The 27018-nt window shown below is 33.6% G+C and overlaps 1 protein-coding gene across 1 annotated transcript in view; it reads right to left on the bottom strand.

The window, feature by feature from the left end:
• The window catches only part of CHM (CHM Rab escort protein), a 152039-nt gene that overhangs the window by 59408 nt on the left and 65613 nt on the right, over positions 1-27018 (bottom strand). The window contains exons 6-8 of the mRNA XM_006217755.4: positions 22894-23010; positions 22259-22379; positions 20488-20713 (exon numbers count right to left, since the gene is read on the bottom strand). Of these exons, the coding sequence (XP_006217817.1) occupies positions 20488-20713; positions 22259-22379; positions 22894-23010 (464 nt within the window). The remainder of the gene's footprint in view (positions 1-20487; positions 20714-22258; positions 22380-22893; positions 23011-27018) is intronic.

Below are 27018 nucleotides of genomic sequence, written 5' to 3' on the forward strand. Positions count from 1 at the left end.
TGGAATGGCGATAATAAGTTTTTAAAAATCCCAATTTGGTGAAAAATATCCTCTTAAAGGTACAAATAAAAATTGTCATTTACCTATAGCAAGGAGTTGCCAACTGGGAAGTCCATGGGATAAATCCACCTGTAGATAAGTTCTGTATGACCTCACAGTTAAAAAAAAATTACCCTAGTGGGGCAGGGATAAACTGGGAGTTCCAGACTTGCAGATATTAATATATATAAAATAGATAAGCAAATGCATACTGTATAGCACAGGGAACGATATTCAATATCTTATGGTGAAACTTATGATGAAAAAGAATATGAAAATGAATATATGTATGTACATATGACTGAAGCATTATGCTGTACACCAGAAATTGATACAAAATTGCAAGCTGGCTATATACTTCAATAAAAAAAATATTTAAAAGTGAAAAAAAAAATTACCCTGGCATAAACAATCTGGATCTCTGGCGTCTTTGAGTAAGAGAAAAATCTGATGACACAGGGTCTGCAAATGAGACTTACGGTCATGTAGCAGCTGTTCCCTTTAGATGCGTCCTGTGCTCAACGGTTCACTGTGGTCTTTACCACTCCTGCCACTTCCTTCCCCACTTCACTGCATTACTGTGACCTGACTGGCCCCTGGAGACATCTGTCATTGCAATCCCTCTGCCTCAGTTGTTTTCTCAGAAGTAGCTGTTTTCTCAGAAAGTCACTTTTTCTCAGAAAAGTTTTCTTTTGATATTTTTATTTACCTTGTCATGAATGCTCTATGTTCAACGACTATTATTTGGGATGTCATGGACTAAAATTTCAAATACAGATCTTCAAACAGAAAAAGAAAATCAGTTAAAGACAGCGAGATGCAAATGTTAATAGAATTGGTAGAATTCTGACAGTGTTCATTCATTTTCTTAGCTATAGAAGATACTGAAAAAGGGAAAGGTATTTGATGCCCTGAGGTGGCCACAATTTATTTCTCTGAAAACAAGTAGGGTGTTTCCATTTCAAATTGACTGTAACAAGTAATAGAGGCATCTTGGGAAAGCCTGTGAATTTAGATTTATCTTAGCTTCTCGCTTTAGATTAAAAAAAAATCTACCTATGAGATGAGAGTCAGTGATAAATCAAAGGTTAAGCCTTATTTTGAATTCCTCTTACTTAGAATGTTAACACATTTTATACTTCAGTTATTTACTATTTAATACAGAGATATTCTTCATGCTTTTCAGACATTTAAATTAACACAGTGAAAATACAAATTTGAAAAATAAGCAATGGTCATTCATGTGAAATTAATATCTGAGGCTGCCTAATGACTGAGAGTAAAGATAATTTTCCTCACTTGTGAACATGTCTTTCTTCTGTCAAAATTAGAGGGAAAAAAAAAGAAAATGTCACTTTCAAAGATACAAACTAAAATAATTACACTGCACATTAATTTAAAAATGACAACTTGTTTTCTAACTTCACAAAGTCTTGGATTTTTTTTTTCAAAAATAAATTCACTTTATTTTAATAGGCTCTGACAGATGCAATGCTTGACTGCCCAAAGCTGTGGTTAGAGTTTGTTTTCTTAAGTATCATCAGCTATAAGACATGAATGGTGGTGATCTACCATTCCCATACATGCAACTGTGAAAAAAAAAAATTACAAAGCTCAGCAGCAAGAATTTTCCCATTTTCCCTCTGTAATTAAGTTAAAAAGAATATGCAAGTCCATGTAAATAAGTTCCTGAGAAATAAGAAGCATTGAGTCTAATGAGATATATTTTTTCTGTACGAGTTTCAAATATTAAACTGCCACTTCAATTAGTAGTTTATAACAAGCTGAAGTAAAATTCATAAAAACAACATAATATCTACCCAATATATTATTAAGAAAATTGTGTATATTTGGAGTATAGCCTAAGTCTTTGATGCCATTAACCCCAAAGAACAGACATTTAAACTGCTAGAACTCTAATTAATTGAATACTGCTTCCAACAATGATTCAGATTTTACTGAAAGACAGCATACCAACACTGTACTCAATTTCAACTTTGCCCTGGTGACATCAAATTGTATTACAGATAAATTAACAGTTGGGAAAATTTTTGGCTGGTAGCCCCTATCCTATACAGCCTTTAAAAAAGCAATTTTGGTGCCTATCAAGGTAGGAATCAGCAGTTTTGATTTTTTTAATACAGCTGTAAAACAACAGGACCCATTAATAGTTGAACTTTTGACAGCACTATTCATGATGATTTATGAAGTTTGTATATAATTTGATTATTCTATTAATTCTGCTGATTACTGCTTCAGCTAATAAAGTCAAGGTCACTTCCAATATAAATCTTCATTACATTTCACAGAAAGTAAGTGCCCCCAACTAGTCGTTTTCTTTAATTAAAAACTAACGTAACAAGAAAGAAAATAGACTTTGGGGTTCCTGCATCTGTTGCTACAAGAGAAATGTACTGCATGGATGTAATGTTCCCAAGACAAGTCCAACAAAACAGAAAGTCTCTCTTCATCTAATCTATTTATTTTCAGAATGGAAGAACTCTTTTATACACATTCATCTGTACTAATTTCGAAATTACAAGAATAAGAACTGAACTGTATTAACACTTTAGAATTTGAAAACATACAGCAAAGAATCTTTGAAAATATTCTCCAAATTCATAAAGGTAAAATGTAAAGCAATGTTTTCATTTCTAAAATTATGTATGTGAGATTCTATATATGAAAAATGAACAGTAGGTCTTTTCCTTAACCAGAGTTTTCCCTAAAGGTGGCAAGAGACCTTCTCTGCCTCTTAAGATAAATACTGGGCACAAGGCCCTGACAGCTTTGGAAAGAGATCAGAGGAAAAATGGCAAGGGCTCACATTAATATATTATTCTCATTTAATCTATTTTTACACACAGAACATTCTGTGTCCTGGATTTAATGCTTCATTTTATTATTTTTTTTTAAGATCGCTAAACCTTCAGCTGAGGCCCTATCATCAAAGCTATTGAATCATACAGCACCATCAAACCAATAAAGAAAATTAAACATGATGCGTACTTCTCCACCGAAGTTGAAGAGTAATCCTTAAACAGGAAATCACATTTCAAAAGACAGAAAGTTTGATTATAAAAAGCTATTGGGACACAGCAATGCTTCAGAGAAGCAGGTAGCAGAGATTTGGATGCTCACCAATGGCCTCAATTGGGATAGTCAAACTCCACTCATGATTAACTTGCTCACTGCGTCCTAGTCATATGAAGCTTTCTGATTCTCAAAAAGACCCCACCTTAGACAGCTGACACAGTTCCCACTGCCTAGACTCTTTCCTCAAATCACCAAAAGCTTAAGCAGTACCATCACATTTTGGTGTCACTACACTCAGATGCCACTCTCCTGAATGGCCTTCCCTGACCACCACAGGATCTAAAGGGGCACCTCCCTACCCCGACCGGTAGTCACTTTCTTCCGTATCACCCTGTCTTCTTTTCTTCACAGCCCATATAACACTCTCAAATTTTGTCTACTGCTTCTCTGTCCAACACTCTTCAACATCACCTCCCAACCAGAGACTTTGTTTTCAATAATACATGTTTATTATGCTGTACACCAGAAACTGACACATTGTAACCGACTATACTTCAATAAAAGATAATATATGTCTTGCACCCACAGAAGAGCTAGTATAAAGCATTCAATACGTATTTATTAAATTAATTCTAATTTATATTCTAAATTTGCATATGATAAAACAGAGAGCCCAAGTTTATAGTCAGTGCGCCCCTAACTTTTTGTGTAAAAAAGTATTTGTTTTAGGTCTTTGGTTAAAAAGCTCAGTAACTGTTACCCAGTGAGTGAGTGTGTGTGTGTTTGAGTGTGAGTGTGTGAGTGCATGGGTGCTTAGACAAAATATATATGGCTACCAAAGAATGTATGAAAATTGCAAATGGATTGGTGGTAACAAACACAATGAACACTTACAATGAACACTTACACGGTTCTTTCTGTGATCAAAAGTACATATTTGCAAGATAAGTTTAGTGGCTCTGTCTTTGGCCAGGGAAGATAACTGTTTTAAAGGCATATATTCAGTGGATAGGAAAAAATGAATTCAGAACCAGTTTAAGTCTCCAAGGTCTCAGAAACATTTTGTATTTTACATGTTTATTTTTAAAACCTTCTATGTAGAAACAGTTGATTTCAGTTAAACTTTTAGTTTCTAATTTAATAAACACATTAACTAGTATTCTTTACTCTTGTAAATAGTAGTACATAAACATATAAACACTGAACTGTTTTCTATACTATTCCTACATTCTGGGGAAAAAAAGAGTTTCAACTTTTATGATTTGATTTCTGAAATATATATTCTCTTCTTCCTTGTCCTCACTGGAATCTTGTGATAACACTTAAAAAAAAAAGAAGGTGTGTATAATCCTTTTCCATAACTTAATTTCCCCAATATATGGAATCAAGTTTACCTCTTGTAATTCTTTCTCTAAAGGGAAATTCAAATTTTTTCAAGTTATTTATAGAAGGATTGGTTTCTTCCTTTGTCAATAAACCAAGTAAATATTGAAAAAGACAAAACATGACTACATCAATAAAAGTTATGATAGGGAAAAAAGCTTTAGAAATCTCAGATGACAACAACAAATTTGTTTACACAATGATGCCATATTGAGCAATCTGGGGGAACTGTTTTAGTTTTCAAGCATTAGAATGGTTTTGACACTTTCCATAAATTAAGGCTGGGGTACTAAGTAAATAACAGGATGGTCAAAGTAAAGATGATAAACCTTATGAAAGCCATTTTAAATCCAAACCAAAATGAATCAAAGTAATTCTGAAATTTAAAATATCATCTCATCAATTTAATTTTTATATTCTTCACACCTTCTGTACTAAAGTTCTTATCATAAGCATGGATTATTTTGATAAGCAGAAAGAGAAAAAAATTATTTCCTCTGAGGAAAAAAATACAGGTCAACTTGCTGTAAGGTATAACCAGGCAGTGTACAGTAGCAAGTTAGGAAAGAAAATTGCAAAAGAGTAAACATAATCCTATGTTTACTTAATATATGCACTGCTCAAAAAACAATTTTTCAGTTGGTTTTATGGAACTAAAAATACATAAAAATCCAGAAGCACACAAAGACAACTAGAGTTCACAAAGCTTATATATTATTTTTTTCTTCCGAACAAGACATCTAAAATTACGTTTTCCTTTTTCCTTACAACACAAGGAAACATACATATTGGCTGTTAATAAGCTACCTTACATTCAACAAAATAAAAGTGATAAAAGCCATCACTCCTAGGTGAATTCCAGATCTAGTAATGAATTTTATGCTTAGTTTGATAATACAATGGTTCTCAGCCTCGGTGTTTTGCAAGACAGTATGCTTTAAGTCTGTGGGAGAAAATGAAAAAGTATTACAGTGGGACTTCATGCAGAGACCATAGCCTCTCTTATCTATGCCAAAGCCTCTGAAAATTCTGGGTATATCCCTGGGAATGGGTCAAACATGCAAAAGCACCCATCACGTAATCTGACACAGAAAGGGGCTGAGTCTAAATACTCTATTCTTAACAAGAGGGCATCCTGCAACACAGAGAACCTCAAAGCTACCTTTCACTGTCCTTTTGTGCTTTGCTGTCTTCAGCATCCTTTTTTTTTGCTGCCTAGCTTTTATTTCCCATAGACAAGTAGGGTGTTTTTCTCTTACCATTTCAACGTACTAACCATAAGCTCCAAACTGACATTAAGGAATTAAACTCACGTAAATTTGCAAACTCAGCTTTGTATCCCTAGAGAAAACATTCCTACTTGTGGGGAGTTTTTACTCGTGGTTTGACATCTTCCAGGGGGAACAAACTGCACAGAAGTTTAACCTGTATGGTTGACAAGACTAATATTCTTAATCTCATTAACCATATATCATATATGACCTTTCAGCAGTCAAATGCTCTACCACTGAGCTATACCCCCTATATATGACCTTTCTGAATGCAATGGTCAGGCCAATCTTATTAGTATATTTCTGTAACTAAGTTCATCTCCATAAAGAATGGTTAACAGCAGCTGCTCAACTGAATGAACATCCAGAACATCAATGTGTTTACTGGGGCCTTAAAAATACCAGCTCCACAGAGAAAAAAATGTGACAATGAGTGTGTATATGTCCATGTATGACTGAAAAATTGTACTGAACACTGGAATTTGACACAACACTGTAAAATGATTATGAATCAATAAAAATGTAAAAAAAAATAAAATCACTATCCTAGGTACTGTGATACAAAAAAAATAAAAGTGTTTAAGATATTTAAACATAAAAAAAAAATACCAGCTCCAGAGTTTACATTCCAAGGAAAGTTATTTTCTACCTCAGAAACTATTCAAGAATAAAGCAATATTTTTCTCATGTAAGTTTTGATAATATTAGATCTCTAATGATTATAAACAAAAATTGTATTGGAGAGAAGTGATACAGTCTCATCATGGCCAGAATATTTAACGCAAAGTTTGAAAACAGATGACTAAATGCTTCTGATTCACGCTCGATTGATCTGTATCATACAGACACTGCCTTAGTTTGCTGGTCTTAAAGAGCCCACTTTAAGCATGAAAACATTCATCACCTAAAGAGACATTCAATAGTGGCTGTTTATTTCTACTTTAGGAGTACAAAGAAAACTAATGTTTGTTTTCATTTGATTTGCTCATGAAAGAAGTACTTCCATTTCAAGCACTACCCCTATGCAGGGAGGGGAAAGTCAGGTCTAACCTCACCAAAAACAACAACAACAACAAAAAACAAATGACAAACAAGAAAGCCAATTCCAGGAAGGGGAGGAGGTGCTGCACCAGACTGCAGACAGCAGCAGGTCTGATCTTGGTACGCCCATCTCTATCCTAGGACCACTACGGCTAAGTATTGATTTTGAAGACATCACAGAATGTGGAAGCACTCCAGTCAGAAGTTTGGCTCCCAATTCATTAGGCGTTTGGAAATACTCCACTATACCTAAGAACCTGAATTCATATACGCACAACTTAACCAAGTTTGGAAATTATTTTATTTTATATAACAAAGGCTCACGTAGTGTTTATTATGTGCCAGGTACTGTTCTAAGAGCTTTGAAAATATTATTTTCCTTAATCTTCATAAAACCCTATCAGATAGGTACAATTATTATTTCATTCTTATAAAGGAGGAAACAGAAAACACAGGGTGGTTAACCACATAGGTAAGCGGCAGAGGCAGGATTCAAACTCAGAATGTCTGGCTTCAGGGTCTCTACTCATAACTATTATATACTCTGCTACCTCTGTGAATTGGATATATTAAAACATAAAATTAGGATTACAGTTAATTGCTCATTCAATAAATGTGTTTTCTTCAAAAGAGGTTATTTTAGAGTTAATTTCATCTATTTTGAAATGCACCTGAAGAATATGGGTCTATGCAGATGGGACCACAACTGAAGATTGTGAATTCAAAAAATGAGCATTTTCAAATTCTAATACAGTCAAAAGAGATTCACTTAAGAAAAACAGCAACCTTATGATCCCATTCTCCTTTTAAAAACTCCAGATGGGAAAGCAAAAAGTTTGAAAAATACAGCTGTTTACAAATACATGTGCATTTGTATGAAACACTGAAGGGTTATCAGTCTAAATGTAAAGTAAAAGGTACAGGCTTATGATATTCAATGCACATGAATTAAAAACTGCAGGAGTCATTAGAAAAATGAGTTGAAATTAGTTTCTTGAGTAGGCTAAGTATACCTTCCTGTTTATGCTACTCATTTATTTAGCACACTGCTTATGTACAGAGTACAAAGCATTCAAATTATTATGGATGCTAAATTGGTAAGATTAAAATCAATGAAGTTTTACCATATGGAAGTGGGGTGTTTTGGGGGGCAAAACTTTTATTCTATTTCAATATATCAGGCAAGGGAGAACCTACTGCCTAATTTGGGGAGAGGGGAGAATTTGAGGCATGAAGAGATAAAGAAGGAGGAATGACTAAAAGCCACACTAATTATTTCAGCCCCAACAGAGTTTTCTTTTACAAATTATTTATCTAGTTTCTGAAAGATGAAACAGTTTCTGTCCTGCAGCATTTAATTTCTTTCCATGGTAATTTCTAATTCAATTTTCAAAATATTTATTAAGTTGCCAGCCAAAGTTCAAAGCAGTTAACTATGTAAGAGAAAAATTATACCAAATTCAATAGTAAAAAAAAATTATGAAGTACCCATTTTGTAAAAGACTATGCACTTGGAACTCTAGGAGACATAGAGATGATAAAATTTTACACAGCACATATATCTAACAACAGGCAAATTATTAGGTAATTTAATTACATTAATTAAATTCTAAATACGAGATCCAGTTTGTATAAACTGAATGGTCTATAATATGTAAATTAATGTTTCAGTAATTACAAAAACATTCATTCTAAATACCAAGACTGTAAAGTCATGCAATTTTTGTTATAATATTCTGTATTGATGTTGGACAATTTTCAATGTACTTTCCCTAACATCATCACATTTGAGTCTCACAGTAGCCCCAGGCAGGAGGCTGGATTAGATTTAATTATCCATAATACAAGTAAAACAATTGAGGCTCTCAGAATGTAAACAACATGTTCGATTTCATGCAAACAGTAACAACAGAGCTAGAATCAAAACCCATTTCGAAGACTGGTATTTTTAAAACACATGGAAAACTTTCTAATTTCTATGGAAACCCAACAAAGAATTTTATAAAAAAGATTCAGTTTTTGAGCACTCCCTACCAAAACAGAATTTGATGAACTAGAAATGAACAGCTTTCTGACAACTGTATGCAGTCACATTAACTGGATCAACCTGGAACAAACCAAATTAAACAAGGGGAAGAGTTAGGGAACACGTGAAAACTCAGCCATCTCACATAGACTTACACTTGGTAGCAAATAAAGCCTTAGATCTTTGTAATCTGCCTGCCTTAAGGTTTTTTTGTTTGTTTGCTCTTTGAATTAGTTTGAAAATAAACACACTTCACATATTATTTTTATTACAGTTGCAAATAATATAATGGTTTCAAAGAGATGGGTCAAGAATTGTTTTGAATGATCCCTGAAAAGTTAGTCTCTGCAATCATACAGTTTTACCCTTCAATTTAATCAAACTCAAATCTCAGCTCCAAACACTGACTCAACTCAAATTATCATTGGACTTATTTCAAACATCACTCTTGCCCTGTATGGACTCAGCTACCTTTCACTCTAATACAAGTTATTAGAATTATTTTAAGAACTCAAGTAGGACACATACGGAACCTGAAGAGAAGAGGACTGGGTGAGTTTTTGTACTACCTATGAGGATAATCTAGTATCTGAATTATCACTGAAGAGGCTATTACTAAAATAGAAACTCAAACTGTATAATTTGTGTAGCCAATAAAATTCAAATATATTCATGAAGAGTCACAATAGATGTTCTAGCACCATACACTTAAATATAATGCAAGTTTTAATAAGAGGTTCTTCCCAAATTAAAAGGCTTTTCCTGTCAAAACCTGAGGAATAATGCAGACAAGGACACAAAAGCATTCCATTGCTTTATTAACGACAATGTTCACTGATCTGTGAATAACCTAGAAAAAAATGAAGATTATTGAGTTACTTTACCAATCTATCCATCCATCACCAGGGAACAGGTTTCAAAATGATGGATTATCACACCACCCTGCAGTTTATCCCACACAACACTCTCTCTTCAAGGGGAAAACAAACAAGTGATCATACAAACACCATCACGCTTACTCTCTATACTTTATGTATCATCTCCATGCCAATATCAACTGTTAACTAGAGGGAAAACTGCCCTGAAAAATCATATACAAAAGGTTCAGAAAATGAGGTCTATCATTGTATTTATTTTACCCTCCAGGATTCTACCGTTTATAAAATTTCTATTCAAACAACAGTCCTCAAACTTTTGGGAGACAAGCTTTTGGTTAATCCACTCTACAATGCTATTCTAATTTAATAAGGACAGTTCTCAATTGAGATAGTACATTTTAGTGGTTCCTAAGCTTTTTGAGGGGTGATATACTCCTTTGAGACACTGAAAGAAGCTAGGAAGCCCCTAAAAATGCAGCTATGCACCTCATACACACGAAATTTGGCATGCAATTTCAGCGTATTTACCACCAAATTCCTAAAACCTAGGTGATTTATTCCAAGCATTGGATGCCAGGTTAAGAACCCCTGAATCTGAAGCACTCCTATTACTATACCTAACCTTCCACTGCTGTCTAGTTTAAGCTATGCGGTTTTTAAGATGATGGCTGTAAGTTTGCTTATGCTATATATAATTGAAGATGGCCAAATTAAAAAAAAATTAAAAGGATTGTAATTATATGTATTCTTTAAGTGTGTGGATTGAAAGAAAAGGAAAAGAAAATATACCAAAATATTTGGTGTGGTTATTATTAACAGGTGATGGGATTTAAGTTAATTATAATAATAAATAGTAATACTTCAGTTCCTGTTTTCCCAAATTTCTGCATGTGAAATTATATTTCTTACATAATAAAGACATAATTTTAATGACACCAAGAATAGGAAAATGACTAAATAAATTACAGCACATACCTCCATATACCAGAGAACTATTCAGCCCTTTACATATTAAGTATGCATATATGCACACATTCATACACAGGTGTCTGCATAAGCATGGGAAGATGGGAAGATATGCAACTAACTAAACAATGGTTAACTCTAGGGGTGGAATTCGAGGGTGGGGAATAGGGCTTGCATTTCTCTATAAAAGTGAGTGTGTGGGTGTGTGCTTTCTATTTTCTTTTTTCAGTGTTTTCATTTTTTTTCCCTAACAGCTAAGATTATTTGTTACCCAAGAATTTGCTTTTTAATGGCTACTTAATATCTGTCAGGTACTTTGCTAAATGACCTGCATGAATTTTTCCATTCATTCAAATGCCAAAAGATTTTAAACTGTTCTCTTCCTTGAAGAATTTTTACAGAGTTCCAGATTATAGAACCACAAATTGAGTTTATGTAAGAAAGACCTGAAAGAACATTTTATTCTCCTTGCTTTTCCACTTTTAGCTAGAGTAGACTACACCCAAGTAAATATATACTGAGTTGGACTAAACCAGTATTTCTCAAACAGGGGTCATTTTGCCTGGGGGACATTTGGCAATGCCTGGAGACATTTTTGTCTGTCTCAAGTAGGTAGGGGAAGGCAATGGCATCTGGTGGGTAGAGGCCAGAGATGTTGCTAAGCATCCTAAAATGCACAGGACAGGTCTTTCCCTATAACAGCCAAGAATTATCCTGCCAAAAATGTCAACAGTGCTTAGACTGAGAGACTCTGGCCTAAACCGAGAGCCACTAGAAGAACAATTATCTATCTCACATAAATGGACCATGTTCAGTGACAAGGTGGGGTCTGACCACTGATGGTTCTTTGCACAGATTGGAGCCCAATTTTCTTGCTCTTTTCTGAAAATGGATGGGTTAATAGAGCAGTGTGAGATTCCTATAACTTCATAGGTATCATCTGTGGGCCTCAGTTAAATTAATTTCATGTCATATCTGTTTAGGCTCCTTCCAATCATTTCTGAATACTCATTCATTCTCACATTGCACATTCTGGCACCTGATGAAATACATTTTCTTATTTTTTAATTGGTCTATGAGTGTGCATTTTATTTTCTTTCCTCAAATAGAGAAAACATTCTTGACATTGCCATCTGTCTGCCTACGTCATATTGTTTTTCATATACATCCACTACACCTCGGAGAGTACTAGACAAGAGAATAGATGCTTAAAAAATAGCTGTTGATTTAAATGGGAAGAAATGAAAAACATCAAATTTACAACAAATGACACAGATGCTTCTTCGCAAGTTTTCTAACCCTTTAACTAAATCCTTTCCTTCTTGTTGATAAGAATTGGGCCCAGAGAGCAATTCCCCTGGTTGCTTTCTCTTCAGCAGTGTAGCCTGGACAAGCACCATCAGCCACACCTGGAAATTTATTAGAATGCAAATTTTCAGGCCCCACTTCAGATCTACAAGTCAGAAACTCTGAGTATGGGACTCAGTAACCCCTGTTAAATTCTGACACAAGTGAAAGCTTGAGAAACACTGCTCTATGGTTCCTTTCACACATAATTTTTGTAGCAATTCATAAATATCTACTATTCATTCACCTATCCGTCAAATACTTAATGAATGATTACTATATACCAAGCATTGCACTGAGGCGATCTTGTATAATTTCTTATTATCAGGGTTTTTTAAAAATCATTATTTTATAGACAAAAGTCTATTCAGCTGATTAAACTAGGGTCAGAAAACCTGCCTATTTTTATAAATAAAGTTTTTTTGGAACACGGCAGCATACCTTCTTTTACATATTGTCTATGACTGCGAATAGTTTCGATGGAAGACTTAAGGCTTGCAAAGACTGAACTATTTACTACCTGACCCTTTACAGAAAAAGTTTATTGACCCACTGGACTAGAACACAAATCTGGCTCACTCCCTAACTTGGTCTCATACCTGTCCTGGTGGCATCCTACAACAACAGCAGCAGCAACAATGGCAGTAATTATAATAATCATAATAACAGTAAAATAATGACACTTAATACTTACGTAGTACTTACTAAGGCAAGCACTGTTTAAGCACTTTCTAGATATTAATTCATTTTAATCTTCACAATCTATTAGGCAGATATTACTCTTATTATCCCTGTGAAAAAAATGAACCAACTATAGCACAGAGAGGTTAAATACCTTGCCCAATGATACACAACTAGTAAATGGCAAGACCAAGATTTGACCAGGGTTGGTCTGGCTCTAAAATGTACTCTCTTGTTTGCCATAGTAAACTTCTCCACACCACAGAAGCATAGATATCTGTTCCCACCTCTTCAAAGAGGGGCCTGCAAATTACAGATTCAATAGCAACATTTTCTAAGTTTTCCCATCTCTGCCTGGTCTTTATATCCCAGAAGCACCTTTGCTATTCACTCTTTAGGACCTCCTCTTTTTGTAAGCTCTTAAGGAATGATTATCTGAGTTAAAAAATAATGTTTTTTTAATGGAAAATTTGTAACAATGGTTCTCAACTCTTGTTATTATGTCACAGATGTCTATGAAAATCTGATGAAACTATGAATATTTTTCATAAAGACATACATAAAACATTTTATATATAAATTCCAAGGACCTAGGGCCCTAGATTAAGAACAAGAACCTTTGGCATATTTCAGTACAGCTCTATTCAGCTGCAGTGCTGCAAAACAACGATGTGCAGTGATCCATCATGAAAATATTTCTTACTGTATGATTTACCACACGCTCAGTGTTCAATTAATTAACCTGTTCCTTTTAAATTCACTTTAACATTTAATTACAAATACTGAAGGTTTGATTCAATAATCAAACTTTATACACACACATACACACATTTGGACTAGTCAAATCTACCAACTGGACATAGGGCCAGATTCTCCACCTAGGTGTATTGTGGAGTTCTACCTATGACACTGTGGGGGGAAACCAATGGGATTGGGAGCATGAAACAGAGCAATGCTACCTAGTCTCCAAAATGTGTAAGACGTAACTGCTTCTGGGCTCATCCACATTAGTGTTTATCAAATGCACATGTACAAGTTTATAGGGGTGGAGGGGAAATTGATTTGCTCATGGCCTGTTTTCCCTTTATCAATTAGGTAAAACAGGAAGTTTAGATAATGTCTTTTATCCATCTAAACTGGCATTTCCTATTGGGCATAGACTCAGAACATGTTTCTAAACACCATAAGAATGGTCCTTATTCTCTCTTGCTTTTTCTTTTTTTTCTTGTAAAGTGACTATGTATTGACAGAAAAGAAATTACAGCAAATTACAAGTTGTTAAACCACAACTATTTAACCCCCCAAATAACAACATTTTTATTAACTATCTTCTTTTCATTTTTTGAGAAAACATTGTTTAAAAATTATATAAGACATGAGTTGTGAAGAATTCATATCAGGAAATCTGGTTTCTAGCCTCAACCTCTTTTTATCTGAACTTTCCTCATCTGTAAAATTAGACAACCAGTCAAAACAATATAAAAGCATTCTTCCAACTCTAATTTTTCCTGTTATATCATTACCAGAATAGTAGAAATACTTTTTTTTTTACAAGAAGAGAGATTAAGGAGAATGCTGTTGAGGGGAAAAAATGTACTGTTAAAGAATCTAGATCCATAATCTAGCTCACACTTGTTGAGGTGAAGGGATAAGAACACTGGAGGACAGGCATTAAAAAGTCATCTCAATTTTGCTCTAACCTCACATGTAGATGAGTCCATAAACTCATAAAACTTTCCATCAGTATAATCTTTGGCCAATTTTAAGGCTTCTCTTGGTTTTCAAATATGTTGATCCAGGTTAACAAATGTTTTTTAGATTTCAGAAAATTCTCTGAATAAAAAAACCTGGTTATTAGAGAATATAATAAGCAGGTTCCTTTGGTTTGAGAGATGTTTTCTACTATGAGTTCTCCAAATGGAACCATGCAACATTCAGTCAAGTATGTTTGGAGCTTGGACTTTGGACTAAAGAAGAAATTTTATTAAAGCAGAAGAAAAAGACAAAACAATATAAAATACCTTACAATTTATATTCAAAAAAACCAAATTCCATGGTTAAGACAAAATCACAGTAGCATCTATTTGGCCCATTCTGGGCATCGTTCTTTCTGTCATTACTGAATGAACACATGAAATAGGAGATTACCTTTCCTGCCCTCCTCTGCTATTCCCATAATCTTAAGCAAGTTCCTCAAATATTTTGGACTTATGATATTCTTCCATTCTCTCTTTTTAAAAGCTATAAGCTAATCAATGTGAGTTCTGTAATTTCCTGAGTTAGATCGTACATCTATTCAATTTTCCATAGACAATACTCAGGAAAATGCCATCTGAGTACAAGCATCTGGTACCAAGTATTTGGTGGTGAATTTATATACACATACAAACACAGAGAATTTATATTACATGTCAGAAGTAAAATATACTCATTCTTTATGTTTTCACAATCTCACTACGTTAAAGGAAGAAAAGAAAAGAAAATCTAGGACACTGAAGAATAGAAGACTGAATAAGCTAGTAAATTATTGGTTAAATACCTCCTCTTTATAAAAAAACAAATAACAATCTCTGTGCAGCCTAGGTCTATTTATAAAAAGAAAAAAATGTAAAGTTTGTTTGCTCCCACCGGTCCTGCTCCATTTCATAGGTTATGAAAACATGACACAGTATATGAAACCTATTCTGAACTAGAAGGTAGTTCTAAAGGCTTCTGTGTTACCAACCACACAGATAACAGAAATAAATTAGTCGGTTAGAGCTTAAAAAGGACTTCTGTTTGGAAGATATAGTGTGAGAGTTTAAAAATCTATACACTGCATACATATCCTGCCCAGCATGCCAGAAAAAATATTAACCAACTAATATACAGTAGGGAAAATTCTATGGCTTGCTAGCCTAGAAAAATATACAGGTTTCAATGACTTTTCTTCCAATATGGTCCAATTTATGTATCTTGACATATTAATGGATAGTAGGTAGTACAATAAATAAGCTTCATTTTCTTTGCTAAAAAAAATCTACCTATTTAAATTGATAAAAACCTCAAAGGGCATTTATTCATGAAAGTTATCTCTAGTAGTTAAAATGTTATACTGTTTATGCAGAATTCATTTACAATGCAAGGATATGACTTACAAAAGTCTTTGAATCCTTCACATAAATATGCATGCATGCCATTTATAACAGTAGCCTTGATGAGAACACACTGTAACTGGCTGTGAGAAACGCTTAAGAGGGTTATATTAAAACAGAATATAGAATGATGGTTAGAAATCACAGAACAGGTGACACCTAATTCTGATAACCTGGTGATAAAAAGTGTAGGCTATGATGTATAGATGGTGGTAGTGTTACTACTTTAGGATATAAACAGAACAATATTTATATGAAATTATAAAGCACTACACAGGGAATCAAATATAAAAGTTAATATCCTTAGGCCAAGTAAATGCATTTTTATTATAAATTATAAATACATAGATTCATTTATATATATATATAGAGAGAGAGAGAGAGAGAGAGAAAGAATTCAGAGTTGGCTTAATTATCAAAGTACCACCCAAAAGGTTAATACACTACTTCAAACATAAGAGTTTTCTGTCATTGTTTTTAATATCTATATATACACATACACATTTAATTACATCATTTCCTGAAAGTATCACTTCAAATTGGAGAGAGACATAATTTTTATAACAAATATTAAATATGAACCACACAAAGTTCTGAGTGAGGCTCTGCAGAGGGTAAAAAGATATGGAAGGCTGATGAAATCTCAGGTTATAATCACCTCTGGGGAAAAGTGTTTTCTTTCTTAGAATTCAACACATTAAGGGTCTCATTCAAATTTTGTAACAGTACAGGGCAAACGAATGAAACTTTTAAATGTCTTTTCCCTGAGAAGCCACAAATAAACAAACGCTAAATATATATTTACAAATGTATGAATTAGGAAAGCAAACATAGGGATTTTGTGAAAAAACAAGAATGAGGTTAAATATTCCATTTCCATAATGTGCTGGTAAGGAAGCCAATGAGCTTCTGCTTATTCCCCAATGATCCATTCTGTACCTATTCCTCACCCCAAAGTTCTGCAGGAGTCAGTGAAAAATGGCAACACCAGAGAAAGCAGTGTGGCTCCTTTTGAATCAGGCAATGCCACAGGAAGAGGAAAAGAATGATTAAGGAAACCACAGAACTCCCCTTAGTTTCAATTGATAGGAGAACCTCTGGCCCTGGGGGACATGACACCCCCCATTCATCCCTACTTTTTTTGGCAAGTAACTGGAGGAGAAAGAGATTGTCTGGAAATATACATATCTTTCATATTCAGAATGAAGTTACTTTCAAATTTATAACATTCTTACCACTATTCATAAAATCACTTAGTTAAGAAATGTGGATTTGTGAATACCTACTTCTTCCAGCAGTACATTGGACAGGATACTGTGAAGGGTCCTCCTATTACTACCAAAAAAACTATTTCTTACCTTAAACCTAATTTTTATCGCACTACTGAAATTGAAGGAAACAGAACTGTCCATAGGAAATCCCCGAACGCAAACACACTTATGCACAGTACAAACAAATCCTGAAGCTGAGTTCAAAGCTTTGAGCAACACTACAATTTAAAAAAAAAGTCTTGTTGCCCATATCAGTGTGGGAGCTGTATTTGGGGTTCCTTTATTAAGCAAGGATCCCCTGAAGGGAGTTAGAATGGTCCCAAGTCTTAGTGCCTTCTGGCTGAAGCAAAACACAATAATCCTTCAAGGAAAGTATCCTTAATTTGGGCCCCCAGATTTCCACAAATTAAAATCAATCCAATACAAATTCTCAATCAAAAATAAGCATGATACAAGGAAATAAATCACTGACATTAATCAACACATAGCAGCATAAAAAATATCTGTATATAGAAAAAAATGAACAAGCAAAAGAGAGTAAGAAACAATGACATGGAATATTTGGGGTGGGGAAGCAGAACTTCTAAAAATGTAAGGTAAAAATATTGAAGTAAAAAAGGGGTTCAATTATAGAGTAGTTACAGGTGAAGAGAATTAGTAAACTGGTAAACAGACTTTAATAATGTATCCAAAATGTAGCCAGAATGACAAGGAGATAAAAAAATATGAAAGAGAGATTAAAAATATGGAAGAGAGAATGCTAAGTTCTAGAACATATCTATTTGTGGTTCCAAAAAGGTGAGAAGAGTGACAATGGAGGAAAATAACATTTGCAAAGATACTGACATAATTTTCCAAAATGATAAATGACAATTCACAGATAGAGGAAATACAATATAGTTGTTTGAACCATATGAAATTGTAGGTCAAAATGGTTTAATATTGTTAATTTCATATGGTTTAACGTATACCAAGATAGATAAATACAAAGAAATACCAATACCTAAATTTACTGGAGTGAAAATGCAGAACACCAAAGACAAACTCTTAAAACAGCTTGAGAGAGAAGAGATATCACTTACAAAGAAATGACAATTAGGCTGACATCAAACTTCTCAACTGCAAAAATGGAACCCAAATGACAGTGGAATAAAATTTTAAAGGACTGAGAGAAAGTACTGCCAACCTAGAAATGTTTACTTAACAAATATTCACTCAAGACAAAAAGGCAAGAAAAAATATTTTCATATACATGCAAACTAGAAAGCATTAACTACCAGGAGCATAAACTAGAAGAACTTTTAAAATTATACACTTCAAAAGGGAAGAACAGCCTCTGTTAAACTGGACTCATTCTGTTTAGTAAAAAACAGAGATTGTCATATGGGATTAAAAATATGTAAAAATATGCTACTTAAAGCTCTAAATATAGTTGAAAAATGAAGGGATGGAGAAAGATATAACCAGCAAATACTAAAAAATTGGAGTAGTTATTTGATACCAGACAAAGTAGACTTTAAAAAATGAATTATTAAGGATGAAAAAGGTCAACAGAAAATGCAGAATATTAAATTCATCAGTAACACTAAACAATTATAAATTTATATGACCTTAATAAATTGTTTCAAAATAAACAAAACGTAAAAATTTATAGGATTATAGGGAGAACCGAAAAATCAAAAATCCACAATGGGATATTTCAAAACATGGTACTCTAGTATTGATAGATCAAAGAGAAAAACACTTCAATAAAGTTAGAAAATTACAGCTCGATGCTTAAGTTATTAGCCTTCAAGACCAATAATTAGAGAACCCTGTACCCAACAACTAGATAAACACATTCTTCTCAAGCACACATGGAAAAATTACAAAAGTGGATGATATACTAAGTCATAAAATAAATAAATTTCAAAGTATTAGTATCATAAATACATATTTTCTAGACACAACAGAATTAAATTAGATGGTAAGAGCAGAAGAAACAACCAAATTAACTACTTTAAACTCATGGATCAATGAAGAAATTCTAAGGGAAATTAAGATAGGACTAAAAGATAATGAAAATAATATATAATACCTGTGTAAGATTCAAAACAACAGTTAGAACTTTATCATCTTAAATGCTTATATTAGAAAATAAAAAAGAAGAATATTTAACTCATTGGATTTCTGCCTAAGAATCAGCAAAGGCAAGGGAGGGGAGGGATGCATTGAGCAAAATCCAACGAAAGCGAAATAAAGGAGATAATAAAGACCAGGAATTAATGAACTAGGATACAAAGCTGTAATAGAGAGAGACAAAAAACCCAAGAGTTGAGTCTTTGAAAACAGAGAGACTGTGAAGGTCTCTCTGCCCAAGGTTACGTGGCTGATAAACAGAGGAGCCAGGATCTAAATCTCGGCAGTCTGTCTCCATAGCCCAAGTTCTTAACTACTATGTTCTACTGTCCCCAGAAGTGCTCGGTATAAAAGAAAAGATTGCTATATTTGACTACATTAACCTTAATGACCTCCATGTATCATAAATATCATAAGGCAAGACACATACAACACATTTAACTGAGAAAAGATAACACATTTAACTGAGAAAAGATGATTATTCAGAATATATAAAAACATTTACAAATCAATAAGAAAAAGACAACAACCCAACAAATGGGCAAAAGACATGAACAAGCATTTTCCAAAAGACAAAACATGAAAAGCCAATCACCATATGAGATGTTCAACCTCATCAGTAATCCAGGAAATGCAAAATAAAAATACAATGCAGTGATATTTTATGTGAGTTTGATTGACAAAAATTAAAAAGTCTGATAACACCAAATGCTGGCAAAGATGGAGAGCTATGGGAATTCTTATATACTGCTGGGGAAGGTAAATTGGTACAACTCTCTGGACAAACAACTGGGCACTATCCTGTATGAACCTTCATATATCCCATGACTCGGGAATTCCACTCCTAGATATGTACACTAGAGAAAATCTTGAACTTGTATATCCTGAAACATATACAAAGATGTTAATAACAGCAAAAACCTGGAATTACTCTGTCTCCATCCACACATAAAAACAAAAATAAATTGTGGTATATTCAAAATGAAATACTACACAGCAATGAAAATAAGTTGACTGTAATTATATACAACAACGATGATACTCTGAAACATAATATTGAATGGAAAACAAAATTTACAGGATGATTCTATTTTATAAAGCTCAAAAACTGGCCAAACTGAATACATCATTTAGGTAAGTACGTAGGCAGACAAATAGATTAGAAAAGAGTAGAACAACAAAGTATACGTTTGCATATAGTCAATCTTGAATAAATCTCACTTTTGTCTTCCTAATTTTCATCTGTTATTCAAGTATCATCTTAAGAAGAGACAAGAAAACCAATGCCTGTCTTACCTGCAGAAACACTGAGGGAGCTCTCCTTGGCCATATAAAGGAAATAAAAATGGAGTGTTGCCGTACCGCCCAAGACAGTGAAGAAAGTTTCTGGTAGCTTTGAGACCATCTATGGTACTGCTGGCTGTCTCTGATGTCATTGCAATTGAATGCAGGACAAAATATTGGAGGTTGGGGGTTAATTTTTGGGTTTTTAAATATTCAGAAAATGAGATTTCCTCATAGGCTGTGAAAAGAAAGATGAAAATGTATCAATTAAAATCAGAGCCAAACTTCAATTTACAACCACAGCACAAAAATGAGATCAAGTCTGTTTAAAAACACTTAGCAAAGGACACAAGTGGTAATACTATCACATTTTGGACAGAGACCGTTGATTTCAGGGGTGGGGAACAAACTAGAAACAATCTCACTATCCTAATTGGATTGATGGCACAACTTTTAAGCTTTAAATTATGAATCTTTGCTTAGTACTTCACGGATTTGAAAAACTAGAAAAGCATTCAGTAATTCATTAACCATCACAACAGGTTTCCATGGTTGGCAATAATCTTATTTTATTCTCATTAAAACTGTAGAAGAATGCCAATATTTACATTTTAAAATATTAAATATGACAAATGGCAATTTTTTTGGTGAAAACAATGATAGAGTAATACTTAATTTTTTTGAATTGCTATTTCTTAGGAAAACTAGGAACAATGAACTCTGATGAAAAAGTAACAAAACTAATTTGTGTGTGGCTAGTGGAATCAGTCTCACTGCCTTCTAATCATACCTCAAAACATAAGGGACCCATAAAAACTATTCTTTTAAACCAAGAACAGAAAAAATGTAATTGGACTCTTAGTGATAGGATATATAATTTCATTACAAAAGACAATAACTGTAAAGAAATAATTTATACAAACAAAAAAATCATAAACATTTTCAGAAAGAATATACATTTACACTCCTGTGGAGAACAGTTTGGCAGTATCTAATGGACTTGAAGCTTTAAGAGCAAGAGCTAAACTTTTAATATTCCATCTAGTAAAAAAAAAAGTTCTGCTGTATTTCTCACTGTAACTTTATAAATGAATTGTCAGTATATTCCTATTTTGAGTAACTTTTCCAGCTCAATGCCATTTAAGTGTAAAGCTCTGATACTAAAGTGGTGTACTCAATTTTCAACAAACTTTGAAGTAATTGGCCACAGATCACACAGTGAGATGGGTCAAAGCCAAGACCAGAAACCAAGTTTTCTCCTAATCCAGGGGTTCTCCCCATATCATCTAGCTTCTTTGGAATCAATCAAAATGAGTAATTCAATATTCCAAGCAAAGGTAATCCTGGAAAAAATACAAAAAATATAGATATTTTTCCTTACTGATAAAATGAATGGATAATGAAAAGAGAGTATCATCTATGAAGCACCAGTTGACAGCAGTGTTTTATTAACAAGAATAAAAATTAACACCCAGTACAGCATTTCTGTCATGAGGAAAACATTCTATAGCTGCACTGTAACCATAGGAGCCACTAGCGACATGTGGCTATTGAGCACTTGAAAAGTAACTAGTGCGACTGAGGAACTAAATTTTCAATTTTATTTAATTTAAATTAATTTAAATTTAAATAGCTACATGTTGCTAATGGCTAACCTACTGGGCAATGCAGAGTAAAAATGTTTTAAAAGAGTAATGAATGGCTCACAAGATCAGAGCAAGCCTATGAAAATAATAGGAAATCGCTAATAATATGAGGACACAAATTTAATGAAAAACAATACCTTTATATTCATCAGGATGCTCCTCATACTCCATACAAAATGTAAGAAACTTCATTAGCATTCGCTTTTCTACCATAGTAAGTTGTTTGCTATTAAAGACATCTGCTCTGGAGCAAGGAACCTGAAAAACATGATTTTAAAAGTTAAGAAACCGCTTCCTGGTGATACAAGTATTCCCAATGACATTTTTTTTCCCTTTAAGTATAACAAGATTATTATTTCCTTTCTAGGCAGGCTGTTTCACTTTCCATCAGTTCTAATGGCATCTTTGATGACTTCGGAGCTAATTAACTTGTGAGCTCTCTTACTTAATTCTGCCAAGTTGTTCCTCATGCCATTAAAAGGCCAGCAGCATGTCACCCCTAACCGGGAACAAATGACAGCTCAAATCTAGCAATGCTGCCTGAAATTAACACTTTCTCAACACCAACATCAAGCTACAGAGTAAATTAAGAGAAAATTAACACTAGACATTTTCGTTGGCAATCTCTTTCTATTTACATTTGTTAATCACCATGCAGGATTGGAATCTGCTGCTTTACCAGGAAAACAACAATCTTATTTGCTTCTCCATTCAAAACAAACCATAAAAATTTAAGCTCATACTCAGTCACAACACTTGCTCGGCATAGTACCTGTTCCACTCTTCCATCTCGAAATGCAAGAATCCTGGTAATATTTTTGAACTCTGCGTATCGGCTAACGTTAGATTTGATTAGAAGCTCAATTAGCAATCCTCGAGAATACAACAGCTGTAGAAAGAAAGTATTTTAGAGGATGAAATAAACGGTGAAACGGTGGCAACACTGATAAGCGCTAAAATAAAGATACATAATCTTGTTATATTTTAAATTATTTGTAAAAAAAGCATTATACCTATTAATATTATAATACAGAACACAATTTATTATTGGTTCACAATGGATTATCTGAAATTCAAAAATCCAAAAAAATTCTGGAATCCAAAATCTTTTCATAACTGGTTTGGTAACAAAACCTGACACAAACTGATAGAAAGTTCTTCTATTTGTCCCAGTTAATGGAAAGATTTGTACATTTGACTGCAGAAATATTCGTATGTTTAATGATAGAGTGCTTCTTCAGCCTCTGCTAAGAATGCTACATCATATATAAAATATCAGACAGCATATACATTACTTGCTAAAATAAATTTTTAATCCAAATAACAGAATATACCAGGCCCCAAGGGTTTTTGATAAGGGACCGTAGCTTTATATAAGGCCAGGTGATTATTAAGAAATTATTAAAAGGGAGAGGGTATAGCTCAGTGGTAGACTGCAATGCTTAGCATGCACGAGGTCCTGGGTTCAATCCCTAGTATCTCCATTTAAATACATAAATAAGCAACACCTAATTACCTCCCCACAAAAAACAAACAAAAAAATTTTTTAAAGAAATTATTAAGAGGTCTGCTGGACCTCCTTACAGACCAAAAAAGAAAAAGACTAACCATTCTTTTGCATGTCCACCAAAAGAGTCAAATTATAAGGTCCCTCTGTAACCTTAGCAGTCTAGATTTATATGATATGTCTTTCTTAAGAAGTGGGAATGATGGTTATTGCCAGCATGAATGTAAGCGACTGATTGAAACTGAACATATAAGCAATTTCCAAGGGACAAAAACGATTTTAGCAGTATTATCTAGCATGTTTTAAATTTTAAATGCAACAGATTTGGCTATTTCCTATACTGAGATACCTTTAAGTGTCTATAACTCTATAAATGTTAAAAATGTAAACGTTACATCTGTAATAAAGGGGGAAAAGGAAAAGAAATTAGATTTACTACCAAAAAAGAAGAATCTCAAAAATCAATCAAAACCATTAGTCTGAGTATGCAAGAGGTCAGCACAGACTTTCTGTAAATCAATATCAGTTAGGTGAATTTTTTAAAACTATTAGTCTAACATTGTATAGAACAAACAAAATTGACATCACTTTTTTGAAACGAATCCAATTACCCCGACTAAATACAACATGTTACTTTGTTACCTTCAGCCTAACGCACTACACAATTGATATAGTTCATGTCTTTAAGAATATATTACTGGGACATTATGCTGTACACAAGAAATTAACACATTGTAACTGACTATATTTCAAGTTAAAAAAATCAGACCTTGAATTAATAAAAAAAAAGAATATATTGCCAAGTCTTGATTCTGTAATTATAATAAAAAACAGGTACCAATATCTTATTCGTTTAAAAACAAATACTTAAGAGTCAATGCTCCCTCGGCAGTAATAATAATTTCACAAATATTAATATATGAAAACATAAACTATTTTAACTTAATAAGATATAATAAACCGTAAGATTTAATGTCAGCTTTAAAAAGAATGCATTTAAGATACCACTGAAGAGTGAAAACACATTTCAATAAAAACTATACTAAACTTTTGTCTGAAGCTTAGAAATAATGAATATGCACCATATTTAAACCTAAGTCTCTTTTCCAACCCTCTGTAAGTGATCCACCGTAGCAATTTCAGTGGTGAGAGGCTAAAGAGTACTCCAATTTGATGATAATAATGGCAACTGGACTTAATAATTAACAACTTCTGCTTCACTTGGCATGCTGGTTCCATAATTATTAAGGGTATGGCCTTTCTTAGAAATGAGTTTTATTTGTAAGAACTTCATCTTTGATCATCTTCTCTGTTAGTCTAAGCAGTATAGTCCTATAAAGTATTTTATTTAGCTAACTTACCCTGAGCTCTAAGATTACTTTTTAAAAGGCTGTATACATGGATGTGTTTTGTAAACTGCAAAGCACCACAATACTTGTCAGTTTTACCACGATGACTTTGAGATGGAATGCATGTAGAAACGTCAAGTTGTTTAGAGATGATAAATTGGACTTTAGGAAAGAGGTAGGGCTTGAGATAGGTATTTGTCAATCATCCTAAACTCTGATGTAATAACTGTAATGATTAGAACAAATGGAATTTCCAAGCAGTGATTAACTGACCCAACATCATAGAATATACTGCTTTCCACATAGCAGGTACCCAGTAAATAGTCATTAAATGACTAACATTTTAAAAATGATAATAAACCTCTTGTATTGTTATGATTATATGTTCTTTAGCTAATTCTGCTTTTCTAGGATGAATACAATAAATTATTATTCGTTATTTTTGAAGTGTATGAACCCATGAAAAATATGCAGGACCAAGTACAACTGCCCTGACTCCTCTAGATATGTTTGTTTTTAATTCCCCCTAAGAGAAGCACTATTATTAACTGTTCAAACTCATGAAAATACTTGGAAATCTTCAGTCTCCTCCAACGTCTCAGCATCTAATTAAACCATCTTGCCCTGCACCACAACCAGCATTCACTTTCTTACACAAGTGAATCAGTTCCTACACTAATTCCAAAAACTGAAACAGCACCTTCTTCTACCATTTTTTCTTGCAAGATCTCTACTGTATTTCAGCTACCATAAGGGTCAGAGACTTTTATGAACTAGTCTTGATTCTTACCCACCATTTACATCATGGTTTCTTTAAGTCAGGCATGCCAAATTCCGAGTAACTAATTCAAAATGAAAATCTCAGAGCAAAACCTATTTGTTACTTGACTACTTCAGTCTTTTGTTTTGTTTTTGTTTTTTTTTAAGTCTTTCCTGCTCATGAGAGCAGAAAGACTATTAGTGATCTATGATTAAACTTCCATTTAGAAATCAATACCCAAGGTAACATGAACAGAATGCTAGATTTCAAAGCATGGCAAGACCAAAGTAGGCAGAGAAGAAAGGCAAGATGAAAGTAGGTAGAAGAGAGAGTAGAGAAATTTATAAAGTAGGACCAAGGCAGAATCAGGCACAGAGAGCTATGTGTCAGAAAGAAACAATGGAAAATGAATATAAAAACAAATATATGTGTGTGTGTGTGTGTATATATATATATATATATATAAATAACTGGGACATTATGCTATACACCAGAAATTGACATACTGTAACTGACTATACTTCACTTAGAAAAAGAAACAAACAATGGGTAGTAAAAAGATACTCTTCAAAGACATCAGCAGGATGAGGAATATATATAAGAATGTAACAGCAAAATGTGAGGAGCATGCAATTAGTCCATATCTTTTTACAGTTTGTAACTTTAAAAGAGCACATTAAACAGAAAAGCCTCGTTTTGAAGCAAGTCTGATATTATTCACTACCCTCTCCTACATCTTTTCAATTTCTCATTGTTTGCCCTCAACTTCCAGTATGTGGTCTCTGTTTCTTCCTCCTTTCACCAGCCCTATATTGTAACCCTTTAAGGCCACTGTCTTTTATCTTACTGGTTCTCTAGTCTTTTGCACTATATTAGCCTTGCTTCATATAAACCCAATACAACACTACCCTCTTAAGACTCAGGAACCTCCTCTGAAGTCGTCTAATGACCTAACATTAGAGGTAAGGATGGAAAAATAACCAAAGACCATAGTATTCTTCCAATCTCCTTGCCCCCAAGACTATTAAATTATTCTCCAAAGCTCTCACACCTGAACAGATGACTTTAGAAAATGTTCTGATTTATTCAAAATGTTCATCATCATACAGATGTTAAAAGAGCTGCTATATAAATGTGGGCTAAAAAAAGTTCATCTAATAGACTGACTATAAATAACATGGATCTACAATTAGGCTCATTAGAATTTTTCTCTTGATAGAATTCATAGTGTCCATGCAGGAGGAGAATATTCAGGTGGACTATGTGCTCCAATACAAAAGT

This window comes from Vicugna pacos, chromosome X, assembly GCF_048564905.1.
Source record: "Vicugna pacos chromosome X, VicPac4, whole genome shotgun sequence".
Lineage (NCBI taxonomy): Eukaryota > Metazoa > Chordata > Mammalia > Artiodactyla > Camelidae > Vicugna > Vicugna pacos.